The sequence below is a fragment of the Lissotriton helveticus genome, chromosome 10 (genome assembly GCF_964261635.1).
Source record: "Lissotriton helveticus chromosome 10, aLisHel1.1, whole genome shotgun sequence".
Classification (NCBI taxonomy): Eukaryota; Metazoa; Chordata; class Amphibia; order Caudata; family Salamandridae; genus Lissotriton; species Lissotriton helveticus.
The window spans coordinates 106,519,209-106,543,478 of record NC_136071.1 but is presented as its reverse complement, the minus strand read 5'-3'; the positions used below and the strand labels follow the sequence as shown (position 1 = coordinate 106,543,478).

The following is a 24,270-nucleotide window of genomic DNA, read 5'->3' as shown; positions in this document are numbered from 1 at the left end:
TTATTTGCAAATACTATAAATTAATATAATTAGTTAGTGCATGGAGACAGAAAAATGCACAGCAATACCTGCTATATTTGATATTTGATATTTATTAGCTTTTATAAAGCGCGTCTATCGCTCCGAAAGGAGCATCTTGGCGCTGAGCAGACAGAAGAAACCAACTTGACGAGAACAGGAATCAGATGGCTGCGAGGACCAAAGAGTCGGGCTGGGAGAATATCCATGTCTTCAGGAGTTTCCTGAAAAGGCTTTCTGAGGGGGCGTGCCTGAGGTTGAAGGGGAGGCCATTCCATGCCTTAGCCGCCAGGAATGAAAAAGTTTTTCCACCCTTCGTTTTGAGCTTAAACCTGGGTATGGTGACCAGATTGGCTCCTGATAACCTCAGGCAACGCAATGGAATATAATGTGGGAAGCGCTTAATAAGGTAGGAGGGGCCTGTGTTCTTGGTAGCTTTAAAAACAGTGACAAGGAGTTTAAAAAGGATTCTTTTAGGGAGGGGCAGCCAGTGGAGAGTGTTGAGGGCTGCGGAGGCAGAGGACCTTCTTGGGAGTTTAAGGACGAGCCTGGCCGCTGCGTGCTGGACGCTCTGTAGCTTCTTGAGGGTAGACTTCTTTATGCCTGCCAGGAGACCATTGCAATAATCTAGCCTAGACAAGATCAGAGCGACGGCGACTGATTTCCTGGCAGAGATAGGGAGAAAGTCGAAGAATTTCTTTAGCTGTCTAATGAGATTAAAACAGCACCCTGCAGTAATGCGCACATGATCGTCAAAACTGAGGGAAGAGTCAAATTGGACACCCAGATTGCGGGCCGAGGAGACTGCACTGGGAGGTGCTTCAGAGTGTTGAGGCCACCAATCTTTTGGAGAAAAGCGGATGTCTTTACCTAAGGGTATAATTTCAGTTTTGGCGCTATTGCACTTAAGATGGTTATTGTTGAGCCAAGCAAATACTTGGGAGAGGCAGTTCTGGAATCTGAGAGCGGCATCGGGTAGTTTTTTATCTAAGGTGACGACAAGTTGGGTGTCGTCAGCGTAAGATGTTACGAGGATGCCATGGGATTCAATCAAGGCAAGCAGTGGGGCCATGTAGATATTAAAAAAAAGAGGACTGAGAATGGACCCCTGGGGCACACCTGATATGATGGTTCTTTCGCCAGAGAAAAAGGGGCCAAGTGAGACTGTTTGGGATCTGTGGGAAAGAAATGATGTTATCCATTTTAGTGCAGTACCTGTCACACCGATCTCGCGCATTCTGTGAATGAGGATGTCATGAGAGATGGTATCAAATGCGGCGGTTAAGTCGAGCAGGATGAGTACAGCGTATATCATACTTCTGTGTATGAGTACAGTGAATCTGTCAGACAAATGTCATGTCATGTCACATGTTTTTATATAGCGCAACTTTTCACCGTGAGGTCTCAAGGCGTTTGCAGCAAAACAGTAGATAACGTTAGGAGCTGCTGTGGGAGGTGTCAGGAGTTATTTAGGGAACAGCCAAGTTTTGAGAATTTTACGGAATTGTTTGTGTTCAGTGATGGATAACAAGTGAGGGGGGGGGGGTAATTTGTTCCAAAGCAGAGGGGCAAGATAGGAAAAGGAACGATGGCCATAGCGGGAGGTGCGGACCCGTGGTTGAATCAGGAAAGATTTGTTGCTAGACCTTAAGGGTCTTTTGGGTACATACCAGTTGAGCTTTTTTCGAAGATATTCAGGACCGGTGTCGTACAAAGTCTTGTGTGTCAAACTCAAGATCTTAAAGTGGCTCCTTAGACGAACAGGGAGCCAATGTAGTTTTTTCAAGCATGGAGCAGAGGAGGTTCTGGGAGGGAGATTCAAAACCAATCTGGCTGCAGAATTCTGGAGGGTCTGCAGCTTTGAAAGCAGGTCCTCATTGAGTGTGGCATACATGGCATTGTCATAGTCCAAATGGCTGATGATCAGGCCCTGTACCAGAGGTTTCCTGGCTTCGATAGGAAGCCATTTGAAAATCTTCCGGAGATTACGCATGATACAATAACAGATTCCAGTGACCTGGTTAACATGGTTTTTCATGGATAGGGCACTGTCAATCATTATTCCCAGATTGCATACTGCTGGGTTTGGAGTGGGACATGCTCCCAGTTCAGGAGGCCACCAATCTTGCGACCAAGATTTTTCAGCATTGCCAAACCGAATGACTAGAAATACTAGCTTATAAAATCAGAGAGTCAATCGAGGTGAAAATCCACAATATTGAGAATGATCAGTGGAGGAGGAGCCGGATGCTACTTTAGAAGCCTTTCAGCAGTTTTATAAGAAACTTTACCTGGAGGTGGACAGTAGCCACAAGCGTTATCGCCTGGACTATTAAAGAGAGTAATACGGGATGAGGTTGCCAAGTTAGACTTTCCTATTACTGAGGAGGTCAGATTTGCTATTCAAGCAATGGCTAATGGAAAGGCTGCCGGGCAGGCTGCAATACCTGCTGAGTTTATATAAAAAACCTTCATGGAAGCAGCCCTTCCATTGCTGATGGATGTGGTCAAATGTATATATGATGTCAACTCTGTTCCTCTGCCATGGGAACACACTATGATAAGTCTTTTTTTCTAAGAAAGACAAACCAGATAGAGAGGGGTTCATATCAGCATATGTCTTTGATCAATGCCGATGCCCACATTTACTCAAAGTTTTTTTCTTGGAGGTTGACTACAGTAATTATAGGGTTCGTATTGGAGGAACAACATGGTTTTATTTCGAATTGCACTACGTCTCACATTAATACAGCCATAAACATGATTGACACAGCTAATGGGGTGTCTGAATGGGCTGGTATGATCCTTTTGGATGCAGAAAAAGCATTTGATAAGATGGCCTGGCCATTTTTATGGTAGACTATGGGGCATATGTATTTTGCAATAAATTCATTAATATGGTTAGCAAATTATATCAAAACCCTACGGCTTCTATTAAAATGATGGCCCACCTATCTTCTGAGTTTTCGATACACAGAGGTACACACAAGGGGTGCTCGTTGTCACCTTTACTACTTGCACTATATTTAGAGACGTTTTGGTTAAGATCAAAATGAAGGAACAGATACTGGGAGTAAGACTGAATTCAGTGGAGCTACAGATAGAAACTAATGCCAATAATATTGCCATTTGCTTGCAGGATGTCATCAAGGCTATTGAGAGAACCAAAAATATTGCTTTGCATTATGCCAGAGTCTCGTGGTACAAGCGGAACACTGCCCAAACCACGGTATTAACTAATTATGTCATTGACCTGATTATTTTCGAAACTACATCTGTGCTTAAGCACCAGGGCATCTCCATCACTCCTAATCCACATTAGATCTGAGTTGAACAACACACCTCTTTTGGCAAGATCCGTCGCTTTCATGTGGTAGCAGAAGAGACTTCCAATCACTTTGATTGGCCAGTACAACTCAATCAAGGTGACCATCCTCCCCAAGGTTTTACACTTGTTTAGATCAATCTCTGTTTATGTTCCTCTGGCTTTAGTTTGTCATCTGGAAGTGGCCAACTCTTCCTTCTAATGAGGTTATAAAAAAGGTCCAGCGTGCCAGCAACCATCTAAAAACCATCTAAAAAGTCTGCATATAGAGGGTGGATGGGCATTGCCTGACTTTAAAGCTTTAAATGTTATAACTGGGCGACAATAGGTAAAACAATGGTTATGCTGCTAAATGATCCACCTGATGGGACTTTGGCTAGTATATATGATCTTTATTTAGGAGTAGAGGCAGCTGGGCTAGAGAATGTCACAGACTACTTTGAATATATTGTCTATCCAAAGTGTGGAAAGGTAAATGATCCACCTGATGGGACTTTGGCTAGTATATATGAGCTTTATTTAGGAGTAGAGGCAGCTGGGCTAGAGAATGTCACAGACTACTTTGAGTATATTGTCTATCCAAAATGTGGAAAGGTTAGTCGACCAAAATCACGGTCTTCATATGTGGCCATGAAGCAGTTACCTGAGACAAAGGAGGCAATACTACACGGGTGTGTATTAAGATCATCAGTGTGATACAACAACCTTAAATAGACTTTCAGATGAGATACTGAAAAGTTTACATTTTGTAATCAGGCTGTTAATTTCTAAATCAGGTGGTTGCTGTGGCATGCTGTCAGAATTTCCATCTCTTACTCACATGCAGTCAAAAAAAACAACATGTCAATATCACATCATAGCATGCCAGGCAGGGATGGGTGGAATAAGAGTAAGAAGCACAGTGTGGTGGTGCACCATACAAATAAATATAAGTAAGCTATTTTCAACGTAATAAATGTGCCTCCTATAAATAATGCCTTTTAGCTTAGGCCGTTGACACCCATGTTTACATCAGAGCACTGACTCTTTACTTCCAGGTCATTATTATTATCCAAACAAAATCACGCTAGGAAAGTGAAGGACATCACACACATATAACCAGATGTCTGTGGCAACCTTACCTTTTCTTCAAAAACGGCCTTTTTGATTATGCCCTCCAGCCTCTGCTCGTGGTTCCTCACCAGAGGCTTTGGTAATCCTTTGGTCTTCTCACCTGTAGCTTTAGTTACTCCTGTGGTATTTTTAGGTGCCTGTGGAGGAAGAGGACATACGTTATTTAGAGGGCTAACTGGGGTGGTCCTTAGCCAATTAAAAAGCTTTCATTTTTGTGGGTGGGGGCAGAAGGTTTTTTTTTTTTTACCTTGGCCAAGTTCTGAGCTCTTAGGCTCCCAAGAGCCTTATGCAGGATATCTCCTGCTAATTTAGTGAGCAGCGCTTGCTATCCACACACAGATGCCCAGAAGTTTATTGCTGAGGTGGAGTTCCTTTGAACGGATTAGTGAACTATGCAACCCTGCACTCATATATTTTCTGAACAGCCTTTTATGTTTTTTGCCTGGTGGAGTGGACAATCAGGTAAGCTTACTGGAGGCACAAACTTTGTTTAACCACGTGCACTCACGTTTGAGTGAGTGGATACTGTCCTTTCAACCCAGGCTCTGCGGAGATTGACGTAACAGAGTATTTAAAGCTGGGACACATGGTCCTTTGCATTAATCATGACCAGGACTCGCATGAAGGATGCTTGAGTGTGGGTCTGTCAGTGTGAGACTAGACAGGTGAGTGCTGGAGTTTACTGGACTCAAGGTGTGTGTGCTGCACATTATGTTTGTCCCCTCTGTGCTGGACTGGCTATACCCCCCTTTGCTACTCAAGCCTGCAACAATATTCCGTATTTGTCTTCTCTGAAAAGCGTAAACCTTGTGGGTGGAATAAGCAACTGGCCCATTCCCTTTTTATTGCCAGAGTGAAACCCCTCTTTCCCGCGTCTGGTATTGTGGTCTAACAAGAGAAACTCCAGATGAGATGTAATGCTGATGGTCCCTGGTTCTGGTCCAACAGGCCGGTACATTTTCTGGAACAAGCGACATGTGTTGCGAGGTCTAGGTGTCGCTGTGCCCTGGTTACGATGCCACAAACATGAACTATGAAGTTAGCCAATTACCAAAATCTATATTTCATACCCTGTGGACATTCCTCCACATTTCATGCAACATGGATTGAGGAATTCCTACAGAAGATCCATCAAATTTACTTCGATTGTAATATCAAGACTGAATTATGACGATGGCTTGTACCATGGAATGTTAACTCTTCCAAATGATGACGAAAGCAACAGCAAGAAATCTCCGACATGTAAAGCGCTGAGACCACATCTCCCTTGTGTTGAAGGCGCTTCTTTGGCTTCCTGTTACTATAAGATTTGTTTTCAAAATGCTCTGCATTAAACATAAAGCATTAAATAGTTTTCCTACAGATGAAGCTTAAAAGAGACTCTTCAAAACAACAGTGAGTCTCAGATTAGCATCACAACAAGTCTACAGGAAACAATTGGTGGAAAATGCTTTTTCATCCCAGCTCCTGGAAAATGGAAGACACTTTCTGCAAGGATACGAGCTCTCAATATTAACTAATATTTTAGGAGCGTCATGAAGGCCAAGCTTTTTTCCCCACCTGAGTCTACAGAAGACAACAGACTAGTATTACTCTGGTCCTCCACCAGCAGAGAGGAACCATGACATTTTAAAAAGCACAAGCAAACAATAGCCACCCACAACAGAGCTCAAACAATCCCAACAGAGCTCAAATGACCCCTCCTCCAGCATTATATAGAAAAGAATGAAGAGAAAGCAAGAGTTTCGAGCTTAACGTTAACCAAAGCAGAAATAACTGAAATAGATCCAAACATGAAACAAAAGGTAGAAGGGAATAACAAAAAGGGAATATCTTCATGAGACAGAGCATCCTACTTTGCCATTTCAATTAAACAATTCACAGCCATTCGTGTTTCGGCTTTCTGAACGACCATCTTTGGATATCAAGCAAAACATTAAGGGAGAATCTAAGAGTTAGTTAAAAAAAAAAAACTGAATCCAAAAGAAATCATTAGAATCCATACTCAGCTACAAGACACACATGGAATTTTCTTCAATTCATTGTATAGTTTGGAATGACATACAGGAATGGACTCAATTCAATGTGTCGGGTTGTTACACAGCTATAAGCATAATTACACACTGGTTTGGCTTTAAAAGTTTGAACTATTATAAAGCAAGTAAAAACAGCAATAGACATGGTGAAAAGACTAAGTTAAACTGTGTAGGGAGAGGCTTTTCACAGTGTCTAGATTTTTCACACAGCAGGTGAGCCTGCCAAGGCGGCAAAAGGATAAGCAAACACAAGGGACGATGGACAGTACTGATGGACCATTTGGGAGGCTAAGTGCAAGAGCGGAGAAGGGGCACAGTGAAAAATAGGCAAAGAAAATAATAGCACAGTTACATGGCACAGACAAGGACTGGGGGAGATGGTGTACAGCAAGGGATGGGATCAGCCAGAAGATAAAACAAGCATTTGCAATGCAATAGGTCTCGCATTAGGAAAGTTTGAGCTATTGGTATTGTAAATGACACATTTTTTGTTTATGTGTTGGTTTTGAAAATAGCGAAATTAATAGCTTTGTCACTTACAATGCCAATAGTTTGAACTTTGGCAAATGTGACACCTATAGCATTTGTAATGCAATATGTGTTGTATTTACGTGACTTAGATGTATTGATATCACAAATAACAATGGCTTTTACATTTTTTTAATAATTAAGACTTAAATAAAAGTTATTGTAATGTAAAATGGCAATAGCTTAAACTTTTGTAAATAACTTTTGTGAAGATTATGTTCAGTGTATTTTATTGTGACGAAAATCCAAGAACAGAAGTGAAATATTAGCATCTTTTTGTGACATTTGTAATAAAGTTTGAAACATAGAAAGAACATATTTGAACCAGTTGTTGTTGAATGTTGAATGGTTGCACAGATTGATGCAGTGGTGACGCCGAGTGATGTTTTGGTGGCGACGAGTGATGCTGTGGTGGTGCGATAGATAGAGTGAGGGCGATAGATAGATTGAGTGAGGGCGATAGATAGATTGAGTGAGGGCGATCGATAGATAGATAGATAGATAGATAGATAGATAGATAGATAGATAGATAGATAGATAGATAGATAGAGTGAGTGAGGGCGATAGAGTGAGGGCGATAGATAGATTGAGTGAGGGCGATAGATAGATTGAGTGAGGGCGATAGACAGATAGAGTGAGGGCGATAGACAGATAGAGTGAGGGCGATAGACAGATAGAGTGAGGGTGATAGATAGATTGAGTGAGGGCGATAGATAGATAGATAGATAGATAGAGTGAGTGAGGGCGATAGAGTGAGGGCGATAGATAGATTGAGTGAGGGCGATAGATAGATAGAGATAGAGTGAGGGCGATAGAGTGAGGGCGATAGATAGATAGAGGGAGTGAGATAGACAGATAGAGTGAGGGCGATAGACAGATAGAGTGAGGGCGATAGACAGATAGAGTGAGGGCGATAGACAGATAGAGTGAGGGCGATAGACATAGAGTGAGGGTGATAGATAGATAGATAGATAGATAGATAGATAGATAGATAGATAGAGTGAGGGCGATAGATAGATAGATAGATAGATAGAGTGAGTGAGGGCGATAGATAGATAGATAGATAGATAGAGTGAGGGCGATAGATAGATTGAGTGAGGGCGATCGATAGATAGATAGATAGATAGATAGATAGATAGATAGATAGATAGATAGAGTGAGTGAGGGCGATAGAGTGAGGGCGATAGATAGATTGAGTGAGGGCGATAGATAGATTGAGTGAGGGCGATAGACAGATAGAGTGAGGGCGATAGACAGATAGAGTGAGGGCGATAGACAGATAGAGTGAGGGTGATAGATAGATTGAGTGAGGGCGATAGATAGATAGATAGATAGATAGAGTGAGTGAGGGCGATAGAGTGAGGGCGATAGATAGATAGAGATAGAGTGAGGGCGATAGAGTGAGGGCGATAGATAGATAGAGGGAGTGAGATAGACAGATAGAGTGAGGGCGATAGACAGATAGAGTGAGGGCGATAGACAGATAGAGTGAGGGCGATAGACAGATAGAGTGAGGGCGATAGACATAGAGTGAGGGTGATAGATAGATAGATAGATAGATAGATAGATAGATAGATAGATAGATAGATAGAGTGAGGGCGATAGATAGATAGATAGATAGATAGATAGAGTGAGTGAGGGCGATAGATAGATAGATAGATAGATAGAGTGAGGGCGATAGATAGATAGATAGATAGATAGAGTGAGGGCGATAGATAGATAGATAGATAGATAGAGTGAGGGCGATAGATAGATAGATAGAGTGAGGGCGATAGAGTGAGGGCGATAGAGTGAGGGCGATAGAGTGAGGGCGATAGAGTGAGGGCGATAGAGTGAGGGCGATAGAGTGAGGGCGATAGAGTGAGGGCGATAGAGTGAGGGCGATAGACAGATAGAGTGAGGGCGATAGACAGATAGAGTGAGGGCGATAGACAGAGTGAGGGCGATAGACAGATAGAGTGAGGGCGATAGATAGATAGTGTGAGTGGGATAGACAGAGTGAAGGCGATAGATAGATAGACAGATAGAGTGAGGGCGATAGATAGATAGACAGATAGAGTGAGGGCGATAGACAGATAGAGTGAGGGCGATAGACAGATAGAGTGAGTGGGATAGACAGATAGAGTGAAGGCGATAGATAGATAGAGTGAAGGCGATAGACAGATAGAGTGAGGGCGATCGATAGAGAGAGGGCAATAGATAGATAGATAGAGAAATATAAACCCCAATAACCTGAGTCCCTTGTTGCAGCTCAATCATTTCAACATGTGCCACTGATTCAGATAACTGAGCAATAGCATGCACAATGTCAGATTTACCTCTGCTTGTTAAATAAAACTGGGAACCAAATCATGTTCACGCAGTGTTTAAGCTACTTCTATCTTTGGATGCAAGACAGCTTCCTGTGAACCAGGCACACAACAATGTCAATAAGAGCAGAATCAATCCACCTTTTGGCTTCCAGCCTCCTGAGCCGCTCCAACTCAATACACTGTGTAAAAAACCTGGGAAGGCTGGGTGGTAGTACTTATATGGTTCCTGGCGGTTTTCAGAACTTTCCCTGCACTGAAATGTGAGGAAACTGTGAGATATTGGCCAAAATGTGTAGTTTGCAGGTCATTCTGCATACGAAAACCTAATGGGATACACGTAGATGAATGAGCCCTTACACAACGTGATCTTACGTCACCTTTCTGATGAGCAAAAGGTTCATTAATGTATCATATTTTCTTGCTCTAAATTGTTTGCAAAGAGGAAGCTATTATTCCAGAGTTTAACTAGCATAATTAAGTAGGATTTTTTAACAGGAAATTATGCAGTTTCATGAATTTAGGATATATCAAAGAAAGAGCACAGATAATTTTATGAATGAGGTCAATCGTAGTAAAATTAAAACTTTCCCTTTCAATAGATAGCATGTATTCTGATTTACTAAGTTGAGACGCTTCTGCGTGTTTAAGCATGTGATTTCATTGCATTTAGAAGGCACCTTATTTTTTCCTAACATGTTCTTTGCAGCCCTGCTAAGTGCCAAACATCGAAGGTTAGACGGACTCATTTCGGTGCATATTCCCACATCACTGGACTGAAATGCAATGCAATGTCCCGCAAATGTAGTAGTGCCCCTCTCCCTCCACGTTTCCTCTAGGTGCTTTACAGGCGCGATGCCGGTGTCTGTGCTGGAGGAGAGATTCAATGCTAGCAGCATCTCGCTGTTTAGTGTCTCTCTGCCCTCCACTGTCTTCAGTCTGGTTCAACTTAGACCAGTACTGCTCCAGGAGGTACAGTGCTCTCTGCGTATCTGGAAAGTAACAAACAATAGTGTCATGCAAGTCTGTAAAAGGGTCACATGCGTGGATGCAGGCGAGTCCTACCCGCGTGGACAGGGCGAGTATGGCCACCTCATTCTCTGTCATCAAGAACAGTTTCTCTTCAGTCTGGGACTTTCACCTGACAACCAAATGCATCCTGGGCGATGTAACCTTTGTTTCTATTTAATAATTAAAGTAATCGAACTTGATATCAATGGCCTTTGGGTGAAAATTCCAGCACATGAAACTGTCAGAGGCCACTGAGTGAGGTGACCGTCTTAACAAACACACAAAATGTATGCAACCGAAACCCCCTCTACAGAAAACCCTCACGTTGTGGAGTGCGAGAAGCCCATGTTTGATCTGGCAGCACTCAAGTTTCCCAGACCCATTCCTCTGTTGAAGGCTACATGACCCAGAATTCAACTTTAAAAAATGGGTTTGGTAGTGCTGTTTTATACTGGGGCTACAAGACTCAGAAGGCAAAAAAAATAATCACAGATACCATGTAAAATTGGGAACTCTTATTTTGTTGTTATTTAGCCGTTTTATTCTGGTACGTGTAGCCCCGTGTTTATCGTGAACAAATGAAACTACGAGGATCTGAATGGGTAGCAAAACAGGAATGGGCTTGAAATTAAACATTTCGAGTTGTGTTTCACAACACATCGCTTGTTCCATTTAAGGGCACTGATAGACCTCTCTTGTAGCCAACACATGCAACCGCGCATCCACTTTCCCGACACCAACCCTGCGACGCCCACAGCTTTCTGAAAGGCGAAGAGTGAACATGCCCCTCGTTTGAACCCAAACACGCCCCCCTCACGTCGTGCAGCTGTGCTGTCACTTAAACAACTTCTAGTGTCTGGACCCAACCAAGGAGCCGTGTCACTGAGGAGAAACAACAACACGCCTTTCTCCCTCGGTACATTTGCAAGTCAAGTAGATAGATTAACGTCAACAGGTCCCGGGAATTGACGTGTCACAAAACTCTGCCCAGGCGGCTCGATCGCCTCATGCTTAGCCAGCAAGAACGGCTCGTCTAATCGAAAGCATTAAACAGGGGGGGGGGGGGATTAAGCTTGCAGGAGGCATCGTGCGGATCAATGCCCAGGAATCCCAACTAGAGGCTCCCAATCCGGAAGCTGCTTCCACAGCCCGCAGGAATGCACGGGCGCACATTGTCGCAGTATCCCTCATTCTCAGGGTCTGCCCCTCCTTAAGCAGCCACGAGTACACTCTGGCTCTCAACTTTCTGTTTTGGGGGGAGAGATGGCAAATGCTGATGTAGGACTGCGAAGCCTCTAAGCAGCTGTCAAGGGGCCAAGAAAGGGATGGTTGTGAGCTCAAAACAACAACTGCACCAGAAGTTATGGAGCCGCTGCAAATCGCGCACACAATCAGAGATACACACGAAGCATGCACAACACCAGAAGGAAAACTTGTCCTCTGCTTACCTTGCTTCCTGACGGGCATGTTTGCAGATCCCACAGGTCCGAATAGGAGTACAGAGGCACTTAATGAAAAAATGTCTGTAATAATATCCGGAGGGTTGACAGGGGCTCTATATAATGGACGTGGCCAGCAGTATAAAAAATGCAACGTTGCTTATTTTCAGGGAAACTGATTTTTATACGTAACACATACACATATAATGAGCGACCATAACAGACACATAATAGGGTGTAAGGTTGCAAATGCCGAGGACCGCAATACCAAGTGCGCAGAACGACTGCCGATATTATATACACTGTTGCGGGACAGTTCAGTTTCGAAAACGAGGCCTGACACGCAAAAAGGATTTCCGGCCGGGAGAAAGGAGAGGCGTGACACGCACTGAAGGGGCGGAAAAACAACGGAGCGGGCTGCGGAGTCTTATCTGACACGGAGGGACAGGACGAGAGGAGCAGGTGAGGGGGGGCGTCGGGGCACATTGACGGTGCCCGCCCCCCCAGTGATGGAAGCCCTGCGTGTGCCCGGTGAGCGGGGTTGGGAGTGTGTGTGGGCGCGTTTGTAAGAGGGGGGATGCGCGCGCTTGTATGTGCCTGCGTGTGTTGTGCCTGTCTGCGTGTATGTGTGTGTGTGTGTGTGGCGGGGGGGGGGAGGGGGGGGGGGCGTGTGGCGCGTGTGCCTGTGCCTGTGCGTACGTGTGCCTGTGCGTACGTGTGCCTGTGTGGTGTATGCGCACTGGAATGTGAGACACGAGAGGGGCACGGCGCCGTGCGCGCCCACGAGGTCAAATCTGCGCTCGTGCACCCTCTCGTGTACACATTCCCAGAAACGGGTGACAATAGATGTCTTCGCAGACTAAGCAATGCTTTGCATTGCTTACGTCTAGCTCGACCTAAAAACTGGATGCACAAGAAATCACCAGATCCATGAAGTGTATTCACAACAAAAGAAAGGCAATTATTGGCAGATCCAACAGGCATAACTATAATGTGCTAATGCATGCAAAGATAGGCACATGCAAATTAAAAGACAATGGCAATGGGGTAAGTAGAGTTAAGCGTAAGATACTTCTCCAATATGTGAATGCAATGAAGGTAATCTGGCCCACACAGACTCAATAATGCCAATGAGGTCACTGCATATGCTGTGGTCCGATGGCCTTCCAATTAGCGAGACATCATTAACGCTAAAGGAGTCACTGAGACGGTCCCAGGTGGAGACAGCACTGCAAGCACACAGTTCCATGAAAGTCACTGGTGCCACTCAGTTGAAATACAATGAGAAATCATTAACCCTTTAATTACTGGGGTGCTTGTGCACATTTGTGGCAGTGCTGTTTTAGAAACAAAAATGGTGTCAGGTTCTATAAATACTTGCACCTATTTGTTCTCTATTTGCCCCCATACAAACTATGTTTTTGTCAACAAAATCAGGGCTACCTATTACGCAAACCATGCATCAATAGCTCATTACAGTCTGCACATACAACAAATGTGAGATCTTTCATGGTGTTCATTTTTTTTAAAACAAATTAATTCAACGTTTTGGTTCATTACTCAAATAGACAGACACAAAGGCTGTAATTTTAACCGAGGAAATGTTGGCCTGAATGTCTGAGTCCGGCAATATCAAATATACATGGAATTTCCTGAGAAATATAGTCTGGACAGTCAATTGTGCAACATAAGCGTAGATCACAAAATTATAGCTGATTCTCTGTTCATGGTGCACTGTTCATTTACAGACAGATATCGAACTTAAGACTACATGGAAAGTATAAAAACTATACATCTAATTCTATATGTCCTACCGAATGCATTGGTACAAGCGAAACATCCCTTCCCCTGACTGGCTAACCAGTGGGACAAGCTCAACTTCAAGCTAGCCAGATTGATTGAATTTTTTCCCCCAAACATAGTAACTCCCTCCAGCTTCCTTCACGCAGTCACATTTCCCTGCCAAGGCTTGACCTCCAAATTTGTTCCTCTGTATCTCCTGAGCGTGGAGATGCCCGACATGTTTGGGTTTTCTATGGAGTCAAGGTTTTCATAGATGATAAACTGGGTGCAGTGCATTTCGGAAATATGGTAAGCAACTGCAAGCTGAAATGCTGATCTAGGCTATGTGTCTTTGGACACTGCTGTCACCACAGGCTGAATGAAAAATATCACAACCGTATATATATTTTAACAGCTACACACCCGAAGGTTTCTATTGGGACGTGCCAGACCTTCTTTACTCTGATTGGCCGGCGGGGAGATTGTGCTAAACATGACGTTTGTCAGATTGTTAGCATTTTTTCCCTAAAACATGTCAATTTCCTCTAGTCACCTGTGCGCAGGTATAAATCAGTCAAGGCTTGACTCAAATCCATGTTCTGCTGGGTCCTCTGACCTGTAATCAGACATGGGTTTCAACTGGGGGTCACACACTAGACCCCAAGGAAAGTTTTTGATGGGCTGAAATTCCATAGGGGGATGTCTGCTGGGTTTGGTCCTGGGTCAGCCGACACCCAGGGCAAACTACCAACTCCAGACTTTACACAAAAGCAGACATACATGAAGATTCAGGGATATGGATTTCATGATTCCCAATATGTTGTATTCTAAGAACCCTTTTAAATTGTCAACGATACGGGGGAAAAAAACTCAGTTTCTTCACTTTTCTTGACAGAAAACTATAGAACGCCATGCAAATGGTGAGAGTTATGTCATCCAATCGTTATATCATCCAATGGTCCAACACTTTTCTTGATAAAAACTGTACCCAAGGTGGGACCTGGAATATGCCTCCATTAAATTTAGTGTGAGGTTAAAAATGCACATGTCAACTCACCAGTCAAGAAAGAAGAGCCATTCTTTGTGGCATCAACAGGTCTTATACCCAGAGATAGCCCAAGACAGTTGGCCCCTGCTACTCCTAAGAACAACGTGCCATCATTGCAGTGATCTAAAGCAGGAGCAGCGGGCGTCCTCTTCGCGCCGCATTCCAGGGAAACCAGCTCCTGTTGCTCCTCAGATCAATGTGTCTCCATTGCAGTGCATGGATGCTTAACTGTCCATGTGCTTCAATGTCAAGCACTCCTGGGGTAGGCTGATGCACCTCACAGCCAACAGCAGGATGGTGAAAAAAGAAATACTCTCTGGGCTGATCTACAATGTGAATGGCACTTTGTTCCAAGCAACCTCTGAAGTGGGCTGAGCCCCAAACACACCAGTGGCAGATGGGAGCAGACCAAAAACCCATATCTACCTTTTTATGTTGATGACATACACTCTGGCAGACAGTTAAAGCTTACTCTAGTCCTGGGGTCTCCAACCTTTCAAGAAAGCAAGCTACTTCTAATTAATGGAAAGGATTGAGAGTCACTAACAAACATTACCACAGTTATAACAGTAACCACATCAGACAAGTGTACATTAGTATGCACTCCTGCAGGATTGCCACTAGGGACCACCCAAAGGATTAGGCGCATTATTAATGCTAGTGTCATAATAATGTCTGTAAATATGAAATGCTGCTACCAAGTAACATCATTTTAACCATGGCAGCAATACCCCCATGTCACAACCTTCACCACCCTGGTCTTCCAAAGACCTTGCTGACAATAAGCGATCCATCTGCAGACAGGAAAGAAAAAGATGACTTCCTGAAACTGAAGTCTCTCCGCACAACATGCAGACAGCTCACCACATCACCCAAAGCAAAATAATATACCAACACAATCAACGAAGCCACAAGCAGAAGCAAAACACTTTAAGACAATCAAGCGTTGCATTGAATTCCTTCTAGAACCAACTATCTGCCCCTAACAGTCCACAGAAAAGTGCAATGCCATCAACCTCTTCTTCAGTGGAAAAAAATACAGAACATTCGACAGAACATCGACAACACCACACCTGCTTCATCTCTTAGACCCACCCTTTCCTGTAGAATACTGAAAATATCAGCCTTCAAAAACATACTTCTCGCAGATCACATCAACATACTCAACTTCTTCAAAGCCACTGCTTATAAAGAAGTTGTCTTGCCCTCATCCTTCAACAAAGCTCTCTCTAGGGATTCTCTCTCACCCCTACTCACCATTGTCAATGCCTCCCTCAAACAAAGCATCTACCCAGAAGCTCCCAAGATAGGTCATATCCTTCCACTCCTAAAGAAACCTACATTAGACCCTGATGACCTCGCCAACTATGGACCCTGATGACCTCGCCAATTACTGGCCCCATTATTTACTTACTATTCATCGGCAAGAAAGCTGAAAAAGCAGTCTCTGTTCAACTCCAAGATCACAGCAATGCCTGCATGGCTTCTACTCTGGCTACAAATCATGCTGCAGAACAGAGAACGGTACCTTGCTCATCGTAGATGATGCCCTCTTAACCACAGATGAAGATAAGATCCTGCCTTCTGATTTTGCTTGCCCTCTTATCTGCCTTTAACGCAGTCGACAAACCCACATTAATATGCACCTTTGAGTCTTGGGTGGGATTCATCAGCAATATTCTTCAATCATGTTCCTATTTCCTTTCCAACTGACACCAGTTGGTTCATAAGGCACCTCTGGGTCCCAAAAGATGTCTATCACCTGCACAGTCACCCAGGGTTCCATACTGTCCCCTGTCATGTTCAACCTCTACATGGAGGCACTTGGTGCTTTACTCACAAATAACAAAGATTCACAGATGAAGATGTGGCATAACAGGCAATGGCGTAGGAGCGGTAAGAGTGAGCTCCTCTGCCTGACATGGGCCCCGTGGAGAACTATCCCGGTACTCAGCGACCACCGGCTACACAGAGGCTGGAACATCTGCCTGCAAAGTTGAGGGCACCTACTGTAGTGCTGGCGGATCCAAATTTGCAAGTAACAATGCTGAGGTGCGACCGAGTCCGCAAGGCTGAGCGAGAGAGCAATATGGCACCCGGTCGCGGTTGAGCCTCCCTGCTGGACTGGAGAGAGAGTGTGCAGCGCACAGGTAGCTGTGAGCCACAGAGAGGCGACTTAGTTGGACCGTGTTGGAGAGCCTGCTTTCCAACTGCATTCTGCATCTGGCACGAGCAGGTGGAGACCATTGCCGGTAAGGTTGGGATGGCCGGTGCACACAAGTGGAGCCGGAAAAGTGATTGAGGGGTGCTGGAAGCTATGACCTGGCGACAGCAAGAAAGACGGTATCTGCAGCTACATAGGGGCACCAGACTATTGAGGAGTGCGACAACGGTTCTGGGTCCATGAAAACTTCCCCCTCCCGCCCCCCATTGTAAGGACTTTGAGGGATTACGATAGAGGAGAGCCCGGCTGTTGCAGACTGCCAGAAGGGATAGCAGCATGAAGGAGCGACTTTGCAAATGAGGACAACGTGAGAGGGGACCCACATACCCCTATATTGGACGTAAAGGGAGTGGTGACCCATAAATCGGAGTGAGAGACTGCGGCGCAGACCATGCCCGAGCAACTTAGCAACTTGTCGTCTTTGCATGGTGAGGGAAACTCTGTGGCCTGAAAATTGTGAGGAACTCCCCCTCATCCCCCTCTCCCCCCTTTTTCTCCCTGGATCCATGTAGTTTGTAGCTAAAGGGAAAGTTGATTGATGCCAAGAACTATGGCAATACCTGGGAAGACAGCAGAAAAGGAGACTAATGGGGAAGGCCGGGCGCAACAGATGGAGGAAAACACATCCCCTCGCACACAGAGGCCATCCTAGAGGCCATTTGATTTGAGACATGACATCTTTAGAAACACAGATCAAGGCAGTAATGATTTAGGTGGGATTAATGAGGGACGACCACAAAAAACTGATTGTGTTAAGGAGGCTGAAGTTCAACTGGGCACTACCCTGCCGTGCTTGAATGAACTCTCATTAAAATGCCAAGAAAGAATTTTAAATGCTGGCACATAGACTGGAAAATGCGGAAGGAAGATATCGCCGCCACAGTGTCCGGCTTGTTGGGGTACTGGAAGGGGAGAGGGCCCCAACATAGAACTTTTTGTGGAAGAGTGGTTGGAAAAAATCGTTTTGCTAGGAAACCCCTCTCGCCTTTTTCTGTGGAATGGGGTCAACAGGTCCCGGCATATCTGTCACCGACGGGGCGCCCCACCCCCGATAATAGCGAGACTGATGAACTTTAGAGACAGAGATGTTATCCTACAAGCGGTAAGAAAACAAGGCCTCTGGACTATAGACACCCAGGAAGTAAACCGGTATTCAGACTACACTAACTCAGCCCAGCAACTACGAGGAGCAAACGTTCCAGTGAAGAAGTTGCTGCACCAGTTGTATCTTAAATATGCACTGTTATTTTTGGCAAAACTCAGTATAGACTATGGAGGCAAAACCCACTTCATGATGTCGGAGCAGGAAGCATGGTCCTGGCTGGAGAAGCAAGGTCTCTGGTCGGATCCCTCGCAGGACATACTGATAGACGATGAGTGGCACAGTGTATCCGCGAAGCGTTGCTGCAACAAGAAAGTCGCTGACTTCCCGATGGAAGCACCAGCCCAAGAAAAGACAGATCAGCAGATAAAGAAACACAGTGAATCTGGTGTTCTCCAAGATCTGAGGACAAGGGCAGCAGCTCGGAGACTGAACAGGAATTAGAAGAACAGCTGCCGCATGCCTTACCTATGGCATTTGAACATCTGGTGCAGAAGTATTCAGACCAGCTGAAAATAAGTGGTAAGACCGTGCCAAGCTCCGGGATCTTGAGTGGTGGAAGCTTGACGGGGCTCATTATATTGATTGAGACTATCTGCGAACAATCATAATTTCAGAAATAGTTATGCGCTGAAGGCCTAAGGCTGCGCCCCAGCGACTAAAGCAATTGATAGTTTAGACTGGTTACTGTTTGGTATTCACACGTATTGTAAGTGGAGGGGGGGCAGTTTTAGAATTACCACATGCTAATGTGGGGAGGGTTTAGTTCTGGGGGAAGATTATGACACCTTGACATACCACAATGGGAGATGCAGGACACACACACTTACTGAAGGAAGGCCTACTCATGGAGAAGAATATACACACCTAACATGACTACTACCCAGACATTAACTTTGTTGACGTGGAACGTCAATGGCTTAGGCAATAGAGTGAAGAGGAGACTAGTCCTCAAGGCATTGGGCAGATGCAAGCTTGAGGTTGTATTTCTCCAGGAAAAGCACATCCTTGACAGACAACATGGAAGCATGGGAAGGGGAAAATACAAAATGGCAGGCTTCTCCAAATATACATCCGGTTCCAGGGGTGTGCTGATCCTTATTAGGAAAGTTTTGCCATTTAACGTAATAAGTAAATGAAAGGATACCCAATCATCGATCTGGTGATATTAGGGGAATACGAAGGCGAACACATGTTGCTGATTAATGTCTATGCTCCACCGGCGATGCTACAGAAAGTGGGGACCACTCTACTGGATGCCCCCCTGGAAACAGCGGTGATAGGAAGGGACTTTAATTTTACGATAAACACACACTTAGACAGCAAGAGAATTGAAGGAGAAGCCACCAGAGGGAAACTAGAGGGCTTTGTGCAAGCGCTGGGGTTGTGTGATATTTTGCGATCGATACACAATAAGGAAAGACTAACTCCTTTTACTCAGGTGCACATGACATGCATTCACTACTTTATTACTTTTTCACACCAGTTCATTCACTACTGAGGTTTAGTCAGGCAGAATATCTGGCTCGCTGGATCAGAGACCACTCGCCTTTCCCCTGGACCCTGTCCAGAAATATAAAGAAACCACGGTTTGACTGGCGGATGAAAATGTGGTGACTCTCGAATGCCCACGAACTCAAAAGACTAAGTAAATCAATTAAGCACTACTTTGTTGAGAACAAAGGTTCCATGCAGGGCCCTGTGACACTGGGAAGCATACAAGGCAACAATTAGGGTGATCATTAATACTGGTGAAATAGAGGACAGATGACACCGATGACACAGACTAGATATATTGGAAAAGGAACATGCTGGAAAGGAACTATGCATCAGTCCCTGTCCCAAGCGTTAAAAAAGTTTTGGGCTTACAGCGAGCTGAATTTCAGTCAGTCCCCCACCATGAGGACAAAACACAGTAAGTGACAAAACAAAAAAGGGTTTACAAAGTCCGAAATAAAGCAGGTAAACTACTGGCCTGGATAGGAAGCAAGGAAAGAGAAGGCAAATAGTCCAGGCGTTAACAGGCAAGCATGGGAGTGGTGACTGGCGGCCGTAGCATAGCAGAGCAATTTTCTACCTGCCCATAGACATTTTATGATGTACAGACTGATACCCCGGAGAAAGAGGTACTTGCCTAGATAGAAGACTGCCCTATGAGACGGTTGAGATTGCAATGAACGGAAGGGTTGGAAACTGAACTAACATTTGAGGAGATGGATTCAGCGAGGAGACCGATGCAATCGGGCAAGACACTGGGCCCGAATGGATTCCCAGTGGAGCTGTTTCGCAGGCTTTCTAGGTAGAACCATTACACGCTACCTTTCAGGTGGCATGCAAGAAAAATAGACTGCCAGAGGTTATGTGGCTGGCTCCGATAGTGCTCATACCCAAGCTGGTAAGTTCAAAGATGACTGTGCCTCATACTGGCCGATTTCACTCCTGAATGTAGATATTAAGATCCTAGCCAAGAATCTCACTAACTGACTAAGAGGGGTGGTAACAGATCTGGTACACCCGAATCAAAAAGGGTTCATGCCTGGCCGCTCAACCAGGCTGAACCTGAGGCAATTACATAATATTTTGGCGATGGTTGGGGCCTCGCCTGTAGGATGGGTAGTTGTCTCGTTAGACACAAATAATGCCTTTGACTCAGTGGCATGGCCCTATCTCTTTGGCGTGCTGACCAAGATGGGATTTGGACCAAACTACCTCAGATGGGTCAAACTGCTCTACAATAAGCCTACTGCCTGAGTATAAGTGAATGGTTACACTTCCCGGCCGTTTCGTATAAGTAGGGGTACCAGGCAGGGGCGCCCTCTCTCACTGATGTTTTTTGCTCTCGCCAAAGAAGCACTAGCAGAGTGGGCACGTGGATGCACAGATCTGGGGATGGCCTCGAAACATAGGGTTGAATGATCGCAACTCGTATGCAAACAAAATTCTGTTATAACTATTCAACATTAGTTTGACACTCACTTGACTAAAAAATATTTCACACCTTTCGGAGTTACTCAGGCTTTGCTATTAACTGGGATAAGTCACTACTGTTCTTGTTAGAGGACTGGAAGTTGGAGGAAACAATAGCACTACCACTGAGAACAGAGACCACCCAATTTAAATATCTTGAAATCTGGATCACTAAAACTCAGGACTCGTACTATGAGGCAAACCTAACCCCCATGCTAAAGCGGAAGATGTAAAACATTGGTGGCTGCTGACGCTCCCGCTGCTTGGCAAGGCAGCGCTGTTCAAAATGCGGCTATCCATTCTGAGGATGGTCTCGTTCAATTCACGAAAATTGGAGTGATAATAGCTTTGGCATATTCATCCAACAGATATATAATACAGGGGATTCTGCAATCCATTTATAAACGCCTGACACTAATAGAATAAGGACATTGCAAGTCACCTCGGATTCCATAACCTCATAAAGGAACTCTGCCTTTGGTCTCGTTCCTCTCAGGGCCAGACTGGCCGTAGCGGGCATCCCCCTACCACCGGGGCCGGTTGAGCAGTGCTGGTTGCTGTTCCCAGTCTGGCCATGGTTCCTCTATATGGTTATGGAACTCCTCCGCGACTTCCAATATCCTTATAATGTACGGCAGATGAGTACTTTATCCCTTATATATTTTGTAGAAAGTTAGGGGTGTCCTCTCATTTAACCCTCAATGCCACTGAATTACATGGCATTTTTACTCTATATATTGTATTGCACTTTCTACATTTTCAACTCATCACAGTGATTCCTGCACTACTGAGATTACATAAAAGTCTTGCCACAAATTTTTTTAATGTAAAATGGTATGTACAAAAAAACAAGCGACATGAGATATTCCTGTACGCAATAGAATAACCTCGGTATGAAATTAGCTATAAGTATCTTCCTCGTTGTTAATTACTAGAATCTATCACTGATGTGCTGATGATGTGCATAATACATTTCGAATTTTGTGGAATGTCTCGGGCCTCATATTCCACATGGAATATGGGGATTCCCTTTCTTTCATAATAATTTATCTGAGTAACTCACAATTGAGGTATTTGTTCCGGGGCCCGAAGAAATACTATACGGTACATGTGTACAAGGAGGATCGAATCAGAAAGAGAGGTAGTTGGAACAAGTGTTAGAAAATCTCAGTATTTATTCCCCATGTGTTAATGTAGATTGTACTTTTATAAAAAGACGGCAAAACTCTCAGAGGTTTATTGCCTAGAGAAGTTGGGAAATTAAAAACCCCTGTCCTCTATCAGAACGAACCTTCGTTCTAAACTTTATTAGTGGGTTTCACCCTCCAGCTTTATCAAATGACTACAAAACATTGCAAAACCTAAACTTTGCAAAAATTGCAATTTTGGATTTACTAGTCTTTGAACCTGTGGTGACAAGCTATAGAAAATTTGTATCCAGATCATGATCACTTATGAAACCTACATTGTTGTTAATGAGGTTTTTAAGCTCCTTTGCTGTCCTCAACATCATCTATATTGAACAGTATACATTACATTGGTGGTGATAGCACCAGTATAGCTACAATTAGATCACACGCTCCGTGGCATCGTTTGACGGATTTACACAAAACAAACAAAAAAAAAGTTTATGCACTTTTGCTGAAAGTTTTGAGCTGACCGAGACAAAACACGCATTTCAATGCAGTCGGTCTCGCATTTTTGAAAGTTAGAGCTATTGGTGTTGTAGATTTCTATTGTTTTTTACTAAAAGAGTCTAGAGGACTAAGAATGAGGAGTTACCACTGGAAAGAGAGACATAGCTGCAGCACTGCCTAGAGCAGTGTTTCCCAAACTGTGGTCCGCGGACCCCCAGGGGTCCGTGACACATTCCCAGGGGGTCCCCAGGCAGCAGTTTGAAAAGTACTGCAAAGTTCCTGGTAAAAGTAGCAGTTTTCGAGCAAAAATAAAAGTGTCATGAAACAAATGGCAGTGATTAATGTACCTGCTGGAGAGAGATAAGAGTTTTGTCCAGTGGCAGCTTCGACTAATCTAATGTAGAACAGAGGGTTAATATGCCTACTGCAAAGAACGTGTACCATGCATTTGAAAAAACAGTCTTTTATGTGCATAGGTCAGTGGGTTTCTGCTTTTGTCACAGAGATTCTTTTGTTACTGTGCCATTCATAAGGGACAATCATAATCTAGCACAGTGACCTATAAACTCTCATCAAAGACTTGCTTGCAAACTGCATGGTACAAGTTAGTAACTTATGTTTTTTCCCAGTCTATAATTACCCGGATGCTTTTAAAAAGGTTTATTTGGGTGGAAATACATTTTTAATGTTAAAGTCAATGCTAACCACTGTGTTATGTTCTGAATTTGTGCTTCACCAGACCAAACACTATATACAAATGCCTAGCAGTATGAATGATATGTGAATCCTACACCTTGTAGTCCCCTTTGCCTTATGTAACATTTTCTATACACTGATGATCACGTATGATTCGTTGTCTCTATATGTGTGTGATGTAAAGAGCTTTGACATCCTACAATGGTATGAGATGTTATAAAACAAATGAAATGACGTATATTTAGCAAGGACCCCCTGAGTATATGGATCTTATAGTTCCTAGGTCAGGGAAAATAATTTTTCAAATATAAAACAAATGAAATACATGTGACAGAGGGGCTATGGAGAGATGACAGGCCCTGTTGGAGGGTGATAATAAGGGAATCATTGAAGAACCCCAACAAAGATTGTTGTATCCTGGTGCATAGTTAGGTCTTCATTTACTATTCTTTAAAAGCGAATACAATTCATTACATAATGATGAATGTTTTTTAAACTGCACCATTGTTTCCTACATGTTTTGGGGAGGTGAGCCTCCCAAAGCCCCCTTTGTAGTGGTCAGGCTCAGTCACTGCACTTGCTGTGCACCACATAGGGACTAGTCTGAGAACATTTGCCTGGGCTTCTTTAGGCTTCCAGTCTGGCCCTGGCAGGAGCCTCGTACTGCAAAATAAAATCAAACATTCAAAAGTCAGTCTTGGAGATGCAGCACCAACCTTCCCATTAAAATGTTTTATTTTTTTGCAATTTCTTTCACTAAAAAATACTAAGGGGATATTTACAATAGAATTTGCGGAGCATGACGTTAACCTCCTTGGCTCAGCGACATGCTCCGCCACTTCAGAAACGCAGGGCTGCACCATATTTACAAGAATATGGTGCAGCCTTGTGTTTCCCCCTTCACTGGTCCTACACTTAGCAGTGTAGTACCAATGCAGGCACCCTTGCACCATAGTGCAAGGGTGTCTACATGCAGGGGAAGATTGTTCATGTGCAGGAAGTTCCGACTTCCTGCACATGAACAATTTTGAAATG

The 24,270-nt window shown here is 44.1% G+C and overlaps 1 protein-coding gene across 1 annotated transcript in view; it reads right to left on the bottom strand.

Annotated features, from left to right (window-relative positions):
- The window catches only part of CHTF18 (chromosome transmission fidelity factor 18), a 428,817-nt gene that overhangs the window by 82,747 nt on the left and 321,800 nt on the right, over positions 1-24,270 (bottom strand). The window contains exon 20 of the mRNA XM_078664893.1: positions 4,465-4,593. Within this exon, the coding sequence (XP_078521019.1) occupies positions 4,465-4,593 (129 nt within the window). The remainder of the gene's footprint in view (positions 1-4,464; positions 4,594-24,270) is intronic.